The 16,342-nt window shown below is 42.3% G+C and overlaps 1 protein-coding gene across 8 annotated transcripts in view; it reads left to right on the forward strand.

The window, feature by feature from the left end:
- RGL1 (ral guanine nucleotide dissociation stimulator like 1) overlaps positions 1–15,718 on the forward strand; it is a 150,684-nt gene extending 134,966 nt beyond the window's left edge. For all 8 annotated transcript variants that reach the window (XM_073356637.2, XM_073356644.2, XM_073356642.2 and 5 more), the window contains 4 exons: positions 1,972–2,158; positions 4,267–4,521; positions 7,224–7,338; positions 14,392–15,718. In XM_073356637.2, the coding sequence (XP_073212738.1) occupies positions 1,972–2,158; positions 4,267–4,521; positions 7,224–7,338; positions 14,392–14,579 (745 nt within the window). In that variant the 3' untranslated portion in view covers positions 14,580–15,718. The remainder of the gene's footprint in view (positions 1–1,971; positions 2,159–4,266; positions 4,522–7,223; positions 7,339–14,391) is intronic.
- The last annotated feature ends 624 nt before the right edge of the window (positions 15,719–16,342 follow it).

Consider the following 16,342-nt stretch of genomic DNA (forward strand, 5'->3'; position numbering starts at 1 on the left):
CCAGAGCCTGGTGAAAGTGATTGGGGAGGGGGGATGGAGTGAGCGGGAATGGGGCCTCAGAAGTGCTGGGGCAGGGGCAAGGCCTCGGGAAGGGACAGGGGGCCGGGGAAGGGTGTTTGGGTTTGTGCAATTGGACAGCTGACAGCCCTAAAATCAGCCTGTAAGGTAGGTATGTACTATCTACCCAGTCACCTGTTCAGTCTAGTTCAGACAGGTGAATATGAAACATTGCTTAGCAATTCAAGCACAAGATTGTGGGGAGGGGAGAAAGAGCATGAAGCCAAGAGTTGACTAAAGAGACAAAGATTAGGGAAAGGAGACAATAAAGAGAGAGGATCTGAAGGAATGTAGGGAAAACAGGGGTGAATGGGGGCAGAAATCAAGGGGGCTCAGCAAAAATGTGTAGAGTCTCAAAGGTGAGCGTGATATGAGAGAAGACAGGAAAATATTTGTGGAGGGGTGACATGGTCAGGACAAGAGGAGAAGATGAATTTTACAGCCAACATCAGAATTAATATGAAGATTGAAACCTGGCTATTAACTCCTCATTTTCTGCCTTAGTCTTTCCCCTGGGTGCCTCAGAACAGTGGACAAACATAAATTCCATGCAAGCTCTGTGGCAATCTAGGATCCTTAGCAATAGACTCTTGATGGCTGAGTATGTCAATTCTGATCATCATAAGATCAGGGTAGCTGTTTGGACAGGAAGGTATTTGTGTTTGGTTTTGTCCCTTTGAGTTGGTTATGAAGAGGTGTGGGAATAGCAGAGTTGGAGACGGTAGCTGCTGTGTCTGAATTGAGTTGTCTCTCTAACTCTTTCTCCCTGGCACTGTGCCTAAACTGTGTATGGTAAGTGTCACTGTTGAGTCTGGGTTTATCCTTCTATTTCCCACCATATTTCAGTGTAGCTCTTGTATTGTAAATTAGCATAGGATAGTTAGGCTGAGGTATTTGTGTTTGCTGTGTAATCTTTGTTTTAAAACTTGTGGTACCTGCAACCTGAATATATTTTGCAAATTAATACTATAATAGTGCTTGGCATAATTCTTCTCTGGATGTTACATGGCACCGTTCTGGGTTCTGTCCGCTGATGAGATGCCTTGTCAGCACCAACTTAATTTGCCTCACCTCTTCAACATATTGTTATACCAAATTAGGTTCCCTCTAGACTCCTTAGACTGACTTAGACCCAAACTCAGAGGTGAGTTTAAGTGAATCTCAAAGAATATAAAGTCACATAATTTACACCTTCTTCTGGACTTCTAATTGTATGTATAAATTATACCCATTTAGAGTCTTAGGGAGAAATTAATCTCTGGTGCAACCCTGTTGAAGTCATTAAAGTCGCACAAGGAATGAATTTGGCCTTTGTAGGCTTAGTTTGAGTCCTTTGTTAGGTTAGACTCCCACCCACTCACTGACGTATCTTAACGCTTAATCTCTCTTCTGAATTTTGCCCCCCCTCTATCCCCCGAGTCTGAGTGCAAGAGATTCTAAGATGATGTAATTTACATGTCAGAGAGGTCAGAAAAGAAGCAAGAAAAGCAATTAACAGGAGAGTATAGAAATGTGTGAGCTGAAGTAGGCCGCCCCTTACTTTAATTTACCTTTTTCCGGCTCATTGGTGTGTAAGTTACACCAAATTAATCACTCATTGGTCAGTGAGTCTAAGGGAATTTGAATAAGTGTAATGGAGTCTAACTTACCCCACGTAGTACATTACCCCTGAATCTGGCTCTGTGGTGGGAGTGTGTGTGTGTGTGTATTATATATTATTGGGGTACTAATGTGTTGCTGTTTAAGGAATTCTTATGGCAAATCTTACATGTATTGTGGATGGAACCAGGACACCAGACCACTTGAGAAACAAAATAACACAGTGGACATATGAATCAAGCGTCATCTCTTTGCTCAGTCCAGCAACATTCTGTAGTTGTATTATTTACTTGGTATATTTTGTGTTCTTGCCAGACTGTTTCTGGGAGCAGATGTGATCACTAATAGCACACCAACCAAAGAGCAGCCCAAATCTACTCCAAGTGGGAGCTCTGGTGAAAGCATGGATTCTGTCAGTGTATCATCGTGTGAGTCGAACCACTCTGAGGGTGAAGAAGTCTGTATCACCCCCATAGACACTCCTGATGAGCCTCAGAAAAAGGTACAGTCTAGACACTTAGTTCAGAAGGCTTGCAGCATGAATACCCCTGATGAATAGTTGACCCTTCCTAGTATAAGCAAAAGCTGAATTGTCAGTTGCATTGCACACTCATGTCTACTGTTATAACTGACCAAGACACTACTTTCAAGGAATGGGAGTATCCTTAAAAATAGATGTGATGAAAGTAGAAAAGATCCAGGTCAGGCTTTTTATACAATTCCTTTTATGAGCAGCTTTTGGGTGTTGCCAGATCTGTAGCATGTACACAGGGGGAACCATTTTTAATTTCTTGGGGTCAGCTTTTCTTGTGGGGTCCGGAGGGGTTTTTCGGTAGTCATGTGGCCATTTAACAACACACTGCTAGATCTGTCTCTCTCAAGACACCAGTTGTGGGAGTGACGGAGCTGTCTGTAATGGCATGTTTATGCTGGGAGGTTATTGGCTTCCTGGCAGTGGGACCAACAGACTGAAGTGTGTGTGTGCAAATATCAGATTGCTTGCGGTGTTCCTGAGGCCCAGTGGATGGGATAATGGCAGTGAGAGGAAGGGCTTAGAAGATTTCCATTCTCCTTTTTTAAAAAAAAAACAGGGAGGCAAAGCCCTGTGGAGGCAAATGGAACCAGCAACAAGCATTTCCTCCTGGAACATCTCAGATTGAATGAGCTCATCTGCACTTAGCCTTAGGGTGGTTGGATTTTCTGTTGAGCCCCTGATTCTGCTACAGAGTTGCCTCTTCTGGAAGCAGCTGCCTTCAGTGGTCAGCATGGTGAAAATGGCTGTGTCCTCACTTCAGAAAAGGCAGGTTTTTTTACACTGCTCACCCACATTAACTACACTGCTGTAAAATCCTAGTAGAGAGAAGGTTTCTGTGGTTTTTACCATGAGGGAGGCTAGGTGACGTAAACACTATCCCCCTGCTTGTGGTTGACCTTACCTAGTTCACCATGCGGTAAAACTGCAATGTCTTGTCTCCACTAGGATTTTACAGCAGGATAGCTAATGTGCATGTGTTCTTCTTCTTCTGTAAAACTGCACCGGTTTTTGGCAGTGAAGACAAAGCCTAAGGCACTGTGCAGGGGAAGCTGGGGATGTGTGGAAGTGGGTAGCTGCACTGACACAAAAAGGTGTGTGTAAATGATTCATAATAAGGTAGATACTGCCCATGCTGCAGGCCCAGGGGAGACTCCACCAATATGGCAGGAGGAGAGAAGAAAGTATCAAAATGAGAAGCCAATCAGAGGGGAATTGGAGAAGGGAAAAACCAACAGTGACGCCTTGTCTACACACAGACTTGCACCTGTTTAATTAAACGGCTTCAGTCAAACTGGTGCAAGCCCTTGTGTGGACTCTCTTATTTCTGTGTAAGAGTTCTTCGAGTGATTGCACATGTGCATTCCACTCCTGGTGTCTGTGCCCCTAGCCTGCCTTGTGCTGCTTATGGCCCACGATGGTCATGGGAACTCTGTTCTATACCAGAACAGTTATCCTCTTGACCTTTGTAAATATAGTGTGTGTGTAGTTAGTCCTGTTCTCACCCACTGCTGTGCTCATTAGATGTGACAGCAGCTAATCAGAGAGATTAAGTGCACCAGGCTGCTACCCTCAAATCAAAGGATGAGTTGCCAGTGAGGAAAAGGGTGTTTTGGGGATATTTGACTGTTTGTGTTTCACCTAATAAAAGAGCCCACTTCCCTTTGATTTCTGCTGACCTACCCCTGCTCTTCGGGAGCTTCTTCCTAAACCAGTTTCCTTCTGCAGTCTGGCATCCCACAACTTTCTTTGGTTTGTTGTATCTGCTCCCACCTGCTGGTCTGTTCTCCAAAGAGCAGCAGAAAACAGAAAGTGTTCTTAGTAGTGGAGTCCAGCAGCACCCAGACAGGATAGGGTTGGCGGGTGGGAAAGTTTTTAATGTGAATAGTAAATTGTCAGATTACTACCTGCAGAGGTGAGAATGCCACTAAGAACTTTAGAAACCGGGCATGGACTTTACAGTAACTGAATTCCTGATTGTGCCTCTCTCCCCCCTCCCCCACCCCAGAAATGAAAATTCCATGGTCATGTTTCTAATTGTATGTTGTTTTTTTCTTAATTTATTTTTCATTACTTAGCTCTCTGAATCCTCCTCCTCTTGTTCCTCCATCCATTCCATGGACACATCTTCCTCAGGGGTGTCATCTTTAACCAACACTATCTCACCCCCTCCTTCCTTAACCTCCAATCCCAAGATCCACAAGCGCTCCATCTCCGTCACATCCATTACCTCAACAGTATTGCCTCCTGTTTACAACCAGCAGAACGAAGACATGTGCATCATCCGGATCAGCATAGAAGACAACAATGGCAACATGTACAAGAGTATCATGGTCAGTGATGTGGAGGAGTTAAATGTTTTTATTAGTACTGAGATGTTTTTGTTCAGGGTAACCAATTATATGCAAGGTCTCAGCCTTGGTGCAAATCAAAGCAGCTAAGATTTTAAATGCTAAGGGCCACATCATGTCCTTGATTCGTGCACACCAATCTTCACAATATGTTCCATCTTCTGAAATCCCCCTGGGGTTTCGGTTGGCTTCAGTTCATTGCTTGTCCCAAATTGTTGTGTAATGCTACTGGTAAACGTGCACTGCATTCCACTTTTAGAGGTAGCTGCATTTTAGTAGTGGACACCCCCACTGCTCCACACACCCATTCCTCCCCCCCCACATCCCTCTTGAGTTTCAGTTCTTTTGAGTGAAAGATGTTATTTAATAATACCTGGTACTTAACTATATAGGGATCTCAAAGGGCGTATAATTGTAAGGTGGTGGTATGATACAATATCCTTCTGTCGTATCTAATCTATCTCTAATGCATCCATCATTATGAGATTTGGATTTTAATCATAATCTTTGTCCCAAATTCAAAGTTTTATTTGTATTTATTAGAATTAGTTGAAAAATCAAAATAAGTTTCATGAAAATTTCAAACAGGGTTTTGTTGTATGGGTTTTGGAAACTGATCTATTTTTAGTTTATCAAAAATTTCCCCAGAGATTTTCACAAATTTGTAATAAAAACATTTTTTTCAATATCAAAGACTAAAATTTTTAAAAATAAATATTTTTGATATTGAAAAAAATCTCACCACACGATTGAGTGGACAAGTCAAAACTGGCAATGGAAAGAAAGTCATGAAGGTAGAAAACCAAAATGGAAAATGGAACCCCCCTTTCTCCTCAAATCATAAATAAAAACAATAAAGGAACATTGAGAATGAAAATTTAAAAAATGGAAAAATACTGAGAATATCAGAATATTTTTCTCAATTTCATTTTGAAAAATGTCCAAATTTATCCCAGTTTTCTCCAAATGAAAAATGTTAACCACTTCTGCTGTTAGTTTTGGGGATGGAAGATACAAGTAACAAATTTTTATACTTGAGGTTCTAAACTCAAATGAGGAATGTGTCAGGTTTGACTGAGATTGCATGTGCCAACTTTCTGCCTGGAGGGAATTTTTTTTCTCAATACCCCCTAAAACTAGTGACTGTACAATGGAAGGTCTTACAAGCTTTTGAACTGAGCAATGTTCCCTCTATAATGAAAACTATCAGCAAGTGTGCAGCAATGCTTCCATCCTATAGCTCCATTTGGAATCCCTCTCATCCAGGTGTAGATGATCCTCTGTGAAACATTTCCCTTTAAAGGGAAACTGTCAAGATATAGACCATGAACCAGATGCGCAGCCCTGTAGCTGCTGCTGGCACAAAGTGGTAACAAAGCTAATGGATCTAAGCAATGCTCTGATGGCACAGGACTGCTGAAGTCACTTCTTCATCACTCCCTCATTCCAGCTTGCAGCAGAGTGGTCATGATTGGGACTCTGTTATGTCCAGGGGATCCCAGCTGATTGAATGATCTCACACAGCTATAGACTAAGGCCTGAGCTACACTAGCGGGGCAGAGTTGTTGAACTGAGATACACAACTTCAGCTAAGCAATTCGCATAGCTGAAGTCGAAGTATCTTAGTTCGACTTATCTGGCCGTCCTCACGGCGGCGAGTCGACCACGGCGGCTCCCCCGTCGATTCCGCTTACTCCTCCTGCCGAGTACAGGCGGAGTACAGGGATCTATTTATCGCCTCTAGACAAGACATGGTAAATCGATCCCCGATAGATCGATCACTACCCCCGATCCTGTGGGCAGTGAGGACGAACCCATAGAAGAGAGCAGTCTTCTTGGTGGTCTCTTATATCAGGGACTGACAAGACTTAGAGGCTCTAGGATTGGTGGCAGCATATACAACAAAGCATGTATAATGATGTAAATGTCACTATTGACCATGCTATCCTGTTTCTCTGGGCTGGGCCATTTTCCTATGTTGACTTCTTTACATACCTCACCTATGCCTCACCCACAAGCCATGGAACAAACACTCCATGTTTTGTTTTGTTTTTTGTTTGTTTGTTTTGAATGAGTGAATCAAATAAATATTTTGCAGCTTGCAGGACACTTTTTTTTTTTTTTTTTAAAGGAATTGATCCCTCAGGTGCTGCAAAGAGCTATGAACTATGGGCCTGGGAATTTTTCTGCTGATTTCAGTGTGCTTGAGATGCGGCCCTAGGTTAGTTCAGAACAAGTGACACTTCCACAGCAGACTGCAGACTAGATACAAGGCCAAAACTCTTCACAAGGTTTCGAAGCAAGTATTTACCCCATTAGATTCCAAATTAATTGCTGCCTATGAGCAACAGATGGAGAAATTATTTATGTAGAAATTTTAAGCCAAGTACAAATGACACCTCATCTCTCAACACATTTGCTCAAGGGAGCTGATTATGTTGTTTACTGATCTCACAGTTGGTGCAGTATCTATCTTCCTGCATAAAAGTCGTAAGTAGCACATTTTTGTGCCCACTAATAGCTACTATCTAATTCCTAAGAGGCAATAGTTTCTTAGTGCTTTGGGAAACTCACCCCCAGACCAAGTGATGAATTCAAAGCAGACTTTTATACATCAGTTACAATGTTTAGATAACAAGTAAAGTGAAGAAGAAAAAACCCTCATTGCAAATTTTTTTTTCCAGTTGACTAGCCAAGACAAGACTCCGGCTGTCATTCAGAGAGCTATGTCAAAACACAACCTGGAGGCTGACCCAGTCGAGGATTACGAACTTGTTCAGGTCATCGCTGAGGACAAAGGTAAGAAAACAGCGATGCTTGCTGCTTAAAAAGCTCTTCAGATTTTGTAGGAAGAAAGTGAATATGAAGGAACTACAGAAACACAGTGGATTTTTCTTCTGACAGACAGTTTCAGTAGATCTGTGATTGATTCATTGATCACTATAGGCCTGTCCTCCGCTTTGGATATGAGCAAGTGCAGAACAGGATGATGTACAGTCCAAGATCCCAGCTTCAGAGTGTAAAGAGACGTGAAGTCAGGGCCACAGGGGAATGAACAAAGAGCTGGGAGTGTAGCATGCAGATTCCATGCTGCCGAAAAAAACACAGGGAACACCGGGCCATTTCCCTGAGATCTCTGGACATGTGATTTGCCTAGCTGCATACTCCTCCCAGCCTGCCCCTGTACTGACAGCATGGCAGTTTCCCATTAACTGGACTCCACCAGCTATGTGGTCCCTACCATCTTCAATGGCATGTGCAAGCTACCGCGGGGAAGTTTGTCCTGTCTTGAACAGCAGTGGTCTCTGCAGCAATTTGCAATGAAAATTCTCTTGCAGTACAGCACAGAGAGCAGCTGCTCCCTGGCTCCCCCTCACTCAGCCAGGCCTGGTTCCTTTTTATCCACAGACCATTTCCCACAGAGGGTTAGCATACAGGTATTTCCTCACCCTGCACCCTCACCTTCTGGCCATCTGACTTCACTCTCCTTTGATTCCCTGCCATGGTACAGAGTGGAGTTGAGCGCAGCTTACCTGCCTTCATATATAATACGGATCCATGAAGTAGTGAGCACGACAAATCAGATAGGCACGTGCAAAGCAAAGCCTCCATGCAGGAACATAAGAGTTGCCACACTCCAACAGACTATCCGGAGGTCTGTCTAGTCTACTGTCCTGTCTCTCACAGTGGCCAGTACTAGGTGCTTTCAGCCTGCCTAAATTCCCAGCAGTTTCAAAGGGGCACAATATACTTTACTTCCTGTTCTTAATTGCTGTGCATTATGGCTGCACACTGTTAATAGATGTGCTTCACCCGAAACAAGGCTATGCTTCAATGATCACTGAAATGATTTCTCTACTGTATGCAGTTTGTGAATCTATTGGTAAAGCAGATTAAGATCCTTTTCCATATAAGATCATTATTTTGTATTATTATTACTAGAAAATCAGATGGCTAAAGCCATCTGACTCTAAAGTTTAGAGTCAGTATGGGGATGACGTAAAAATGGTTTTTATACCTTCGTGCTTAGAGCCTGATGCAGCAAGGTACTTGGTATGTGCCTAAATTTGAAGCATGTAATTCCACTAGTGTCAGCTTAATGCCCCTGCTAGCTCTCTATGAATCCTGTCCTATTAATGTGCTGAATTAAAAGTAAGATGTTACTCCTGTAATCCCTGAAAAGCCCATTCAAGTGCGAAAGAACAAACTGGATTCTCTTCTGCCTGATGAATCTTCTACAAACTTGTCATCTAAGCTCTGGTTCTGAACCCTTATTCTGGGCGATGGATGTAAGAGGCAGAAAGAACCCAGCCAGATTTGTCAAATGCTAGGTGGAGTTCTGGGTCTGGTAGTTAGATCCAAACAAGCTTTTTCTGTAAATTGAGCCGATTTGAACTGTAACAGAAGGATAATGACCCAAGATGTGAGTGCTGTGCTCTCACATTTCTAACCATAACCTCCCTGTCAGGAAATCACTGTATTAGCAAAGCTCTGCCTCATTCCCTAGGATCATTCAGTCTTGCCATGCAGACCCAAGGATGTATACCTGGCATGAAAAAGCAGCTCTCTCTGAGAGCCTTTTCATTATTATCTGTTGGAGGCATTCCAGCCCGCCCCTTCCTCCCTGCACAGGGCAAACCTAATGGGACACTTCATGACTATGCAAAAGAGGGAATGATTTATTTAGGACTGTGAAATTGCATTTAGTCTCAGCTGCTGCAGAGATCTCTTGGGCTGCCATGCAGGGAAGCTATTTATTGATAGTCTACCAGCCAGATTTAAAAAAGTGTCTTGTTAATGATGGGTAACCCATCAGCTAGAAAAATTTCGTTGCTATCACAGCCTAGGCACCTATCTAGTGATCATCAACAGGGTGGATGTAGATGGTGGAAGTGGTGCCATTTTTCTGTATCACATAATGTATGAACATTTTCAGGTATCCAATCCGAAAAAATTGTTAAATTGCAAAAAGGGCCACAACTCTAAGAAACGTAGTCTGATTTTGACCAAAACTGGCAGAGAGCTGCATTATCAAGTGTATTTAGAAGCTATGTACTTAAAGTAGTACTGTTTTGGAAAATTTGGGAAATATTTAGCCCCATGTGATATACTTTATGCATTTTCACATACATTTTTGCCATCAGTTAAAGCAAAAGTCTGCAGTCATACAACAGTATGAGCTTGTTTGTACCATGTAATTTATCACAATACTTGTCATTCTTTGTAGCATGGAGTGATCTGAGAAAAAAAATTGGCTGCTAGTTTACATTTTATGAATATTGGCTATTGTCCAATGACTCCTTCACTGGCAACTGATATTAACACCGGGCACACCAAGATGAAATATTTTCAGGATATATTCCACTCTCTGGGCCAAAACTGGACCTATGTCGTGTATGGTGAAGCTGCAAATCTACTGCAAAGCACTGTTGATTTAAATGGAGGAATCAAAACAGATTTGACAATGACCACCTTGAGATGGGAGGCATGCATCATGCAGCAAATTTGATGGGTGATACAGCATTTATGGTGCTTCAGCCATGCTCTAAGAGGGAAAGCATATAACCATGGCATTAGAATCCATAAACTTATGAATGAGGTGATGACTTGCTTGAAATGGGTGGCACTTGGCAATTCCTTGAACATTGATGTTCTCCCAGAAGATGAGAAGAGTCACCTCTTGGAGGAAGCTCGAACACACATTGAAGCTTTTGAAGATGTGGCACAGGCACACAGAGAAAACAGAGTGGAAGCACAGAATGCTCTGGCAGACTTGATGAACAGCGCCCAAGCATTGTACCAGCTCATGGACACTTATGTTACCCAAGGGAAAAACTGTTCAGATACGTTTCCATCCTGGGAAAACTAGGTAACACATTGCTCGCAACCACGGATGGATTACATAGCAGCAAAGAGAGGCAAAAACAAGTCCATGGAGCTTGAAACCTTTGCAGAGATGATCCCACTATGACAGTGTAGTCATATGAATTATGCCAGATGGGTTGTGTAAATGTAGCAGAAGCCAGATCTCTGGAGGAGGAGAAGCCAGCTATATATTGTGCCCAAGTTGATAGGAAGCAGTGTACCAGACTGCCAGACTCTTCGGTGGGGTACTTACACCGTGACATGGTCATTGAGCAATCTCTGAACAAGGACTGTAGGAACCATCAGCATCTTTGCACCAAAGATAAGGCTCTGACCAAGGATTACCTGACTGCACGTTTTAAGGCAGCTGTAACAGCTGTGACAAAACAAAGGTGTGGAATACAGCCTTCCATCTCCACAAAGAAGCTACCACAAAACACATGGCTGCCGATTAAATTGCTGTCCAAGGTATTAAAAAGTTGTGCCTGAAAGAATGACAGATCTTTTTAACATTGAACCTGGAACAAGCCCACACAACAGTCACTTTTGAACACTGCAACATCTACTGTGGGCCCACCTGAAAGTGCAGAAGGTTTGTGCATGATCAGAGAGACTGGCACACAATAAATTAAGCTGTTCATAACCAGATGTCTGCAAAGGGCTAAAGAAGACCTCTTTTAGCCCATAGAAAGGCATAATCTGAAATCATTTGGTAGTCTCAACAAAACAATCAAACAAAAGAAGCAATCAGCACAAGTGATAACTATTGATCATCAGATATTCAGCAAGCTGACAGTTTTTGCCCAGTCCAGAGATGTTGATATCCAGTGTTTGATGAGGCATAAGCTGGCACCTGTCCCACTTTCCCTCTTCAACTTGGGTGGATCTCTAAGAAAGATCCAAAAGAGCAACACGCTGTCTTGGCTGGAGAAAAATCTGTCAATGGTTGAGCCACCAGCATCTGATGAGCCAACATCAGCTATTCTTAAACTCAGGATGCTTCTACTGCTGATGTGCAATGATATTGGCAAGTACAAAACTTTTGGAGAGCTGTCTGATCAGCTGCTGCACACTATCGTCAGAATGCAATGTCAATACACTGCTGTTGTTGGTGACAATTATGCAAATGAAGAATCAATCAAATCTGGTGAGAGAGCCCACAGGGGGAATGTCCAAATGCAAGACATTTGGAGCCCCCACTCTGTTTACAGCGTTACCAAGCAATGCTTGCAGATGATATCAAATTCAAAGACTAAATCTAACATTGCAAACTTTCGCAGTGACTGGATCATGGCGTGTGGACAGAGATTGACACCTGGTCATTACATATACCTTGCTGGTGGGTTTCACCACATCGCACGTGCAGTGAAAATAGATTTGAACCAGACTCTCGCAGAACCTGGGTGAACACCTAAATAGGGGACTGTAGAGGGAGTCTCATGCTCCCTGTGGCCCAGTTACTATTTAATTAAAATGGAACAGCTTCAACAAGAGATGAAAAGCCGCCGACACCTGAATAGCCCTTAGTTCAGGGACTGGGGCACTCACATGAGAAAGGGCAGATCCCTATTCAAATCCCTTCACATCAGGCGGGGTGGGGGGGGGTGCGGGTTGAACTAGAGTCTACCCCATCCCATGTGAGTACTCTAACCACTGGGCTAATGGTTACAAGCAAAAGCTGTTCCTCCTGTCAGGAGACTCCTTACTTGTGAACGTAAGAGCACTTTGAACCTTTGCCTTTAAACAGACATGTTACTTCAGCCTTCATGTTTCTGTTGCACCTGTTGGCATTCCAGATCTCTCTCACAGCAGCACCATGTTGTAGAACCAACAGGAAAGTCTAATAATGCTTGAATTACTGGGTTTTGGAGCTGTGTGTTGGTCTGAGATACATGCCATGTGAATACTACTCCCCCCCACCCCCAGCTTTGTGCAAAAGAGAAGTGATTCCTTCCCATCCCAAGAACATGTGCGAAATATCAGCTGTGGGGTGTCAGTAACCGAGCTGCATGCTGTCATTTATAAGCTTGCTCCCAGTACCTACAGCATGAGCAGTTTTCAGCAGGAGCCTTTGTGCAGCATAGCTGGGAAAGTATCTGTGCAACAAAGAGATGCAAATACCACCACAAAGATTTGGTGTGCTGCAATGCACTCGGTTGTGACAGTGATGAGTGTAGCAGAAGAGCACTGAACGCATCAGACACAGATTCTGAAGGGGAGTGGAAATGGTTCAGCTATCTGCAAATTACTGAGACTGGTTTTGAGAATAAATATAGCTCTGGTGAGTATTGCATGAGACCTTCAGTAGGTCATAGTTATATGCAAGAGTTATATAAGAGTACACAGTAATACTTTGTTATTTACACAATATATTCACATAGGATATTCTATAGTCCTCCTACTACGAATCATTACTGTTGTAGAAATAGTTTACATGTATTGTCACTGCATTCAGTGACAGTAAGATGATAATTACAGTTATACCACGTGTGCTCTAGGCTTATGTCTCTGGCCGAATAGATAATGTAAAAAATATGTTTTGTAATTAAGGGGTAGGGGGGCTTATTATCTGCACAGAGTCATAAAAATAGCAGACAAAAAAAATCTTCGCTCACATCAGTCCATTCTAATAAATGATGACAGATATTTTGAGGTATTACATGGCGCAAACAAGCTCTTGCTGTCGTGTGACTACAGCCTTTTATTCTAACTGAAGGCAAAAAAGGACAGGAAAATGCACACAAATCATCAGGGGCTAAATATGTCCCAAACTTTTCAAAGCAGTACTATTTTGAGTGCATTGGTGCATTATCAATTTATTTAGAAGGTTTCTGCCAATTTTGGTCAAAATTAAAGTCTGCATTATGGCCCTTTTTGTGATTTTTCATGACTTTTTTCCCATTTGGATGCTGATAACATTTAAACATTACAGCATGTAGGAAAACGGCTCCATTTCCAACATCTACATCCACACTGGTGGGATGACCACCACATATGTGCCTAACGGGGTAGTAATGACATGGTTACCTCTTAGTACCCAAAACTGGGACAGGCTGGTAGACTATGAGGGAAGTCCCTAATGTAGTCAGCCTGGAAAGCTTTCTTTCCTATTAGTATATTATTTTACAGTGACACCGCCCTGGTTCTCTTTTCTAGTAGATCTCCCTGCAATGAAATGCATTAGTGGTGGTGGTATGTGTTGAGAGTGGCAGCAGCTGGAGGTGATGCAGTGCTCACTCTGAGAAATACAGTTTCAATAGTCAGACAGAACTGCAGTGGGAGGGCCAGGCCCAGAGCCTACAAACCACATACGCACATGCTTCGCTTTACTCATCTAATGTTTGCAGGATTGGGCCTTAAGAGTGTCTGGGGGTTTATTTTATTTTTTTGTGGGGGGTGAGGGCAGGGGGGAAGGGGGTCTATCAAAATCACTGGACATTTCTGCAGCTGGGGAGGGGGTGGTTATAGTTGCACATAAAAGGTAAAACCAAATTCTATTCATAAGAACACCCAAAGCCTACCAAACTACACACATACAAAATGCACTAAAAGCACTTTAAGATTGCAAGGACAATCACATTTCCTAGCTGTCAAGTGCCTTACAGTTGCCTATGCTGTAACCCTATTTCAGACCCCTTGCTCATCTGCACCATGCTAGTCTTCAGTTACATGATCACGTCCAATTTCCCCCCCTCACTGGAATCTGAATTATAGTTGCATGGGCAACTAGTAAATGCCAGTTTTACAACTTTCCAAGGGCTTGACTTTGCGACCTAAATAATGTTTTTTAATATAGCTTTTTTGTCATCATAACATGTCCCTGTTCACAAGGGGAAAGTCTGAGAGGACAAAATGCACTGCTGCCAAATCAGAGTCGCATATGGGCATTGCAGCCGGATTTGCCCACATGAGATTTCTTTTCATGCTGGTAACTGTATTATCAATAGTAGAGCACATCACCACTGACTTTGTTTCCTCTCTTTGCAGAGTTAGTCATCCCTGACACTGCTAATGTATTTTATGCCATGAACAGCCAGGTCAACTTTGACTTCATCCTACGGAAAAAAAACTCCCTCGATGGGCAAGTGAAGATGCGGAGCCTATCTAGCTTGACACTTCCCAGAACTGCCAAAAGGGGGTGCTGGACTAACAGACACAGCAAAATCACACTTTGAAGAGAATGAGCTAACACAAAGGAGATTCGGTTTAGAAAAAAGAAAATTCCTTTGATACCATCCAGTATTACAAAGTCATGGAAGATGAAGGTGTCATGGAAAGATTTGAGACTGGAATGCAAAGTGTGCGTTCACTATAGATATAGATAGAGATGAACATCGAGAGAGAGAGACTTATGGGACAGTCACTATGGAAATATATTTTGCACATTGGCCTAGGAAGGTGAGGTCACATATACAGGGAAAAATGGAATTGCCAACCAACCTTGTCTTAAGAATTCCACATAAGCTAAATCTCCTCCTTGGAAAGCAGATTCTCCTTTGTGCCAGTATTACCTAGAACAAGAACTTTAAATTTATTTTTATACATTGGAGAAGAAAACTGTTGCAAATAAATTCCACCTGAATCAAGCGGGAGGATCCGAGCAGCCATCAGCTGAATGAGAACACTAATTTCCAAAGAGTGTGGATGAGCTGATGGCTGGTAATTCTTCACCCTGTCTGATAAGTGTTGCCTCCAGGAGGCGTTCACGTCTGTGAAGAAGAAAGAAGGGTTGAGACCCTCCCAAAATGCTAGTCTAGAGACACAAGGAAGAATGAAATTGTGTGCACGTAGGTTGGTTTCACAGAACTGACAAATAGTTTTTGCAGTTGTTCAAAGCCAGAAAATGGGCCACAGTTGCTTTTGGATGAATGTCATATTTTGTTCATGAGCAAGGCAAGGAAACTCAACCAACATTACTTCTCTAGACTTTGTTCACATCTTAATGCCACTACGGTGTGTTCTTCCTTATGCTTACCTAATCTGTTTAACAGGAATCAAGGCCTTTTGCATGCACAGTTGCAAGTTCTCCAAATTCACTGATATACTTCTTTGTAATGTGCAATCCCTCTTCAGGTGCAGAACTCTACATTAATTCACATTGATTCAGTGAGAGCAACTATATTACCTTGTGTTTTAAAAGTGGCATAAGACAGACATGTTTATTACTCAGTGCCCAAAGTTACCACAGATCTTATAAACTTGTAGCATTATTATACATAATCTTCAACCACTGCCCTCTCTTATATGCTTCTATTAATTGAATAGTTTCCTGATATGGTACATCCTTCCAGATGGAATAAAGAATTTAACCTTCTGTAAAGGCTCCCATAGCTGCTATTCTCTGTGAAACTTTAAATGACGCATTTCTTAACTTGAAGATACAAGTCTCCCTTCAGAACACATGCGTAATTAAAAGGTCACATAAAAGATTTTAATTGAAAGCCATAAATGACACATTGGATTGTAAGCAACACTCACAGAACAGATTGTCTTTTCAGAATACTAGGGTTGGTTAAAATAAACTCAGATCTTGAATTTTATACAAGTCTGGAGCATGTTTTACCAGTTCTGTAGCACTGATTGTCAAAGCTGGGCCTAGATTCAATTACCAAATAGCCATGATGTACCAATAAATGTCTTAAATGGTGTTGGGTCTTTACTATGAAAAGAATTATTATTCCCATTTAAAAGGCAGCTCATTCTCTAGGTCTGGGTATCTTAAATTCAAGTTGTATTTGTGTTTCGGGGATGAATAGGTCCAGTTTTGAACTGAGCCTTAGATGTGTCTGGTGTTGGGTCAGGTTTACAACAGAACTAAAGTTCAGTTTCCTTTGTACTTCAGTAAAGGCAATGCATAAATGTGTTGGTGAGTTTTACAGTATGGTATATAATGCATAGCCCCTCACCCACACAATATAAAGAGCTGCGAATCTGGATT

Source organism: Lepidochelys kempii, chromosome 8 (assembly GCF_965140285.1).
Source record: "Lepidochelys kempii isolate rLepKem1 chromosome 8, rLepKem1.hap1, whole genome shotgun sequence".
NCBI classification, from domain to species: domain Eukaryota; kingdom Metazoa; phylum Chordata; order Testudines; family Cheloniidae; genus Lepidochelys; species Lepidochelys kempii.